At 49.7% G+C, this 3,092-nt stretch overlaps 1 protein-coding gene across 1 annotated transcript in view; it reads left to right on the top strand.

Moving 5' to 3' along the window:
• UBL7 (ubiquitin-like 7) overlaps positions 1-2,562 on the top strand; it is a gene marked incomplete at its 3' end in the record, with an annotated part of 3,493 nt that extends 931 nt beyond the window's left edge. The window contains exons 3-7 of the mRNA XM_009079000.1: positions 414-496; positions 617-701; positions 1,321-1,378; positions 1,819-1,952; positions 2,496-2,562. Coding sequence (XP_009077248.1) covers positions 414-496; positions 617-701; positions 1,321-1,378; positions 1,819-1,952; positions 2,496-2,562 — 427 coding nt within the window. The remainder of the gene's footprint in view (positions 1-413; positions 497-616; positions 702-1,320; positions 1,379-1,818; positions 1,953-2,495) is intronic.
• Positions 2,563-3,092: the final 530 nt, after the last annotated feature.

Here is a 3,092-nt window from a genome sequence, read left to right as displayed (position 1 = left end):
TCCTGCTGATGGAAGAGCTAAGGAATGAGCTCTGCAATGTGGAAAGGCATTGGCCCTTCCTTAATTAGCTGTGATCAACTTGAGGGTGTTGCCAGAGAGTGTGGAGCAGAGCTCCTGGTTCCTCAGCTCCAGGGATGAGTCAGGATTATGTGTGTTCCTGTTCTGCCTCACTGGAGAATAAGATGAGTTAGAGCTGTTATTCCTATAACAGAGCTCCTTTTATCCATTTAGGAGGATATTCCTGTTTATCTTTATTACCTGTGGGTGCAGTTAGTTTTTCCTCTGGCTACTGTCCCGAGACATGAGCTGAATCCAAGGATATTGCAGCATGGAAATCCCAGTGGGATGTCAAGTGGCTGTTAAAGATGACAGGGGGAGAGCTGTGGTTCACTGTGGTGTTTTTCTCCCCTCAGAGCCTGTGGATAAGGTGGCAGCAGTCCGGGAATTCCGTGTCCTGCACACTGCCCTGCACAGCAGCCCTGCCTACAGAGATGCAGTGAGTGGGCTTCCTGCTGGGCTCTCTGGGGGGGTTTGGGCTGTTCTCTCCCTGGGAGGACAGTCTCCCAGTGGAGCCTGGCTGGGTGACACTGCTCATGTGCTCTCATTTCCCTGACAGGTCTTCAAAATGCTGGGAAACAAGGAGTCACTGGATCAGATCATTGTAGCTACACCTGGCCTTAGCAGTGACCCTGTTGCTTTGGGTGAGTTCAGGTGTGATGCAGAGGGAAAGCCAAATAAGGATAATCTGGGCTTAATTCCTGTCAGGGGAAAGGGAGTGTTCTAGAAAAAAAACCACACCTTTTTTGTCCCTTTTTAGGGCATAAGAGTCAGTGACTGCTCAGGTGTCAGAGTTGTGCCCCCCTGGACATGTTTGGCGGTAGATCCTAGCCTCAGAAGGGTTAGGGAACAGTGGGAATGGATGTTTTCTCCCTGCTGCAAAGTGTTACAAAATGTTCATTAAATCTAACTTGCTTATTCTGGCCTGGGATGGTGCTAGTATGAGGCAGTTGGAATTCGGGATGCAGTCACAGCCTGGCTGGGTGAGCTGGTGGCCAGATTGGATCCTGCTCTTAAGGTGGAGCATCTGTGGCATCTGCTAGAAAAGCCCCATCCCATGGGTGTGTGGCTGTGGTCAAGGGGCTCTCCAGGATGATATGAAAGGCTTCAGAGAGAACAATAATCATAATAGTATTTATGGTGTTTGTTCATGACTCAGTTCCTGGAAAAAAATTAATTCTTTTGGTTTTCCCCATGGCTTTTGTTTGACTGTCTCCTGGTCCTTGTATCCTGTCTCGAGTCATGTTTCCTGGTCCTTTCCAGGAGTCCTGCAGGACAAGGATCTCTTTTCAGTGTTTGCAGACCCCAGCATGCTGGACACGTAAGTTCATGTGGGGCAGTGACTCAGCAGGGCGTTTGTCTCACTGTGTACCCAACTGCTTCTCCCTAGGTGGGGGAGAGAGCTCTGCTCCTGCCTGCCCGTGTGGATCCACCAGGATTCAAAAGAGCACACTTCTCCCTCAGCAGCAGGAAAGAGAGATATACCACATGGATTAAACCTAGTGGGAGTCAGGGCCAACATTGCCTCCAGATCCCAGATTTAAATCTGGATCCGGTTGCTCCCAGCAGAGAGTTGCTCCCATGAGAGCATGTGGGAGACGTGAACCATGGAAAAATCAACAGGGGATCAAGTAGGAGCCTTAGCTGCCTCAGGAAGTTTGTACTAGACAACCAAAGGCAGCAGTGTGGGTGTAGCCAGTGGTGCTAGCTGTGCCCTAAGGGCTCATTTCTTAGTTTCCCTGGGTCCATGTGTCTCTCCAGGCTGATCCCAGCTCATCCTGCCCTTGTGAATGCCATTGTCCTTGTCCTGCACTCAGTGGCTGGGAGCACCCCTCTGCCAGCCCCAGAGACATCCTCCCGAGCCATGGCCTCCAGCTCCTACAGGGACATGCCAGGTGAGTGGGAATCTGCAAAAATCATGTCTGCAGGACTTGCAGGTCAGTTTAGGATCATGGAGTTACAGCCTGGTTCGGGTTGGAAGGGAAATTCAAGGCAATCAAGTCCCACCTCCTGCCACATTCCACTAGCCCATGTTGCTCCAAGCCCTGTCCAGCCTGTCCTGGAACACTTCCAGGGATGGAGAGTCCCCACCTGTGCTGTACTGACTGTCACCCCTGGGCTGGAAGGACAGGAGTTTTGGGTTCCTGAGCTGGAAACACTCTGTGGTTTGAGAGATTCTGCACTGTGTGAGGTTCCTCTGGGGCTCTTTAGCCTTGGGGCCTCTCCCTGTGCAGTGAGGGTGAACAGCATTGTGTTGTGGTCTGTGTGGGCCTGATCTGTTTTCCACTGACCTGCTGCACCTGCCGTTGTTGGTGCTGAGGCCTCAGTCCTAAACCAGTGCTGAGCCTGGCAGCATAGCCAAGGACTCCATGGGATTCTCATCTGATGCCTCATTCCTGCCAGTTTTCTGCATCCATTTCTTCTCCTTTTTGCTGCAGGTGGATTTCTCTTTGAAGGTCTCTCAGATGATGAAGATGACTTCCACCAGGTAAGCAACCAGATTGGGTGGACCACCTGTTTTGGACTTGCAATCTGGGGTTAATTTGTGGCTTTGTAGATTCGAAAGCTCTTCCCTTCTTGTGTGGGGAATAGCAGGAGCTGCTGTGGCTTCTGAGAGGGTTGTGGCCACAAACATATTGACTGTGGGGTGCTTGGATGCTGTTCAGGATAGGATTTTCCTGAGTGCTAAACACACACCAGAGAGTGGAACAGCACATGTCCTCAGGGGAAACAGCCCTGTAGCCAAATCCATGCAGGGAGAGGTGTGCATTGATGGGGAGCATGGGAATGTTGGGCCCTGCCCTTCTACAGCCTTCCTCTCCAAAGGACAAATTGTTTTGGAGGAGAAATTAGATATTTAGGCCAAAAAAGTGCCTGGCAACAGGGAATTGTTTTGTTACAGGCTAGGAGTACTCTGGTTCTAGGCTGGGTGAATTATATAATATCATACATAATATATATGATTCATAAAATGTATAATATAATGCATAATATAAAATATATAATATGTATTATGATATGTAGTATAATATATG

This window comes from Acanthisitta chloris, unplaced genomic scaffold (genome assembly GCF_000695815.1).
Source record: "Acanthisitta chloris isolate BGI_N310 unplaced genomic scaffold, ASM69581v1 scaffold26977, whole genome shotgun sequence".
NCBI lineage: Eukaryota > Metazoa > Chordata > Aves > Passeriformes > Acanthisittidae > Acanthisitta > Acanthisitta chloris.
The sequence above is the reverse complement of the archived record's forward strand: the minus strand, read 5'-3'. Positions and strand labels throughout refer to the sequence as shown.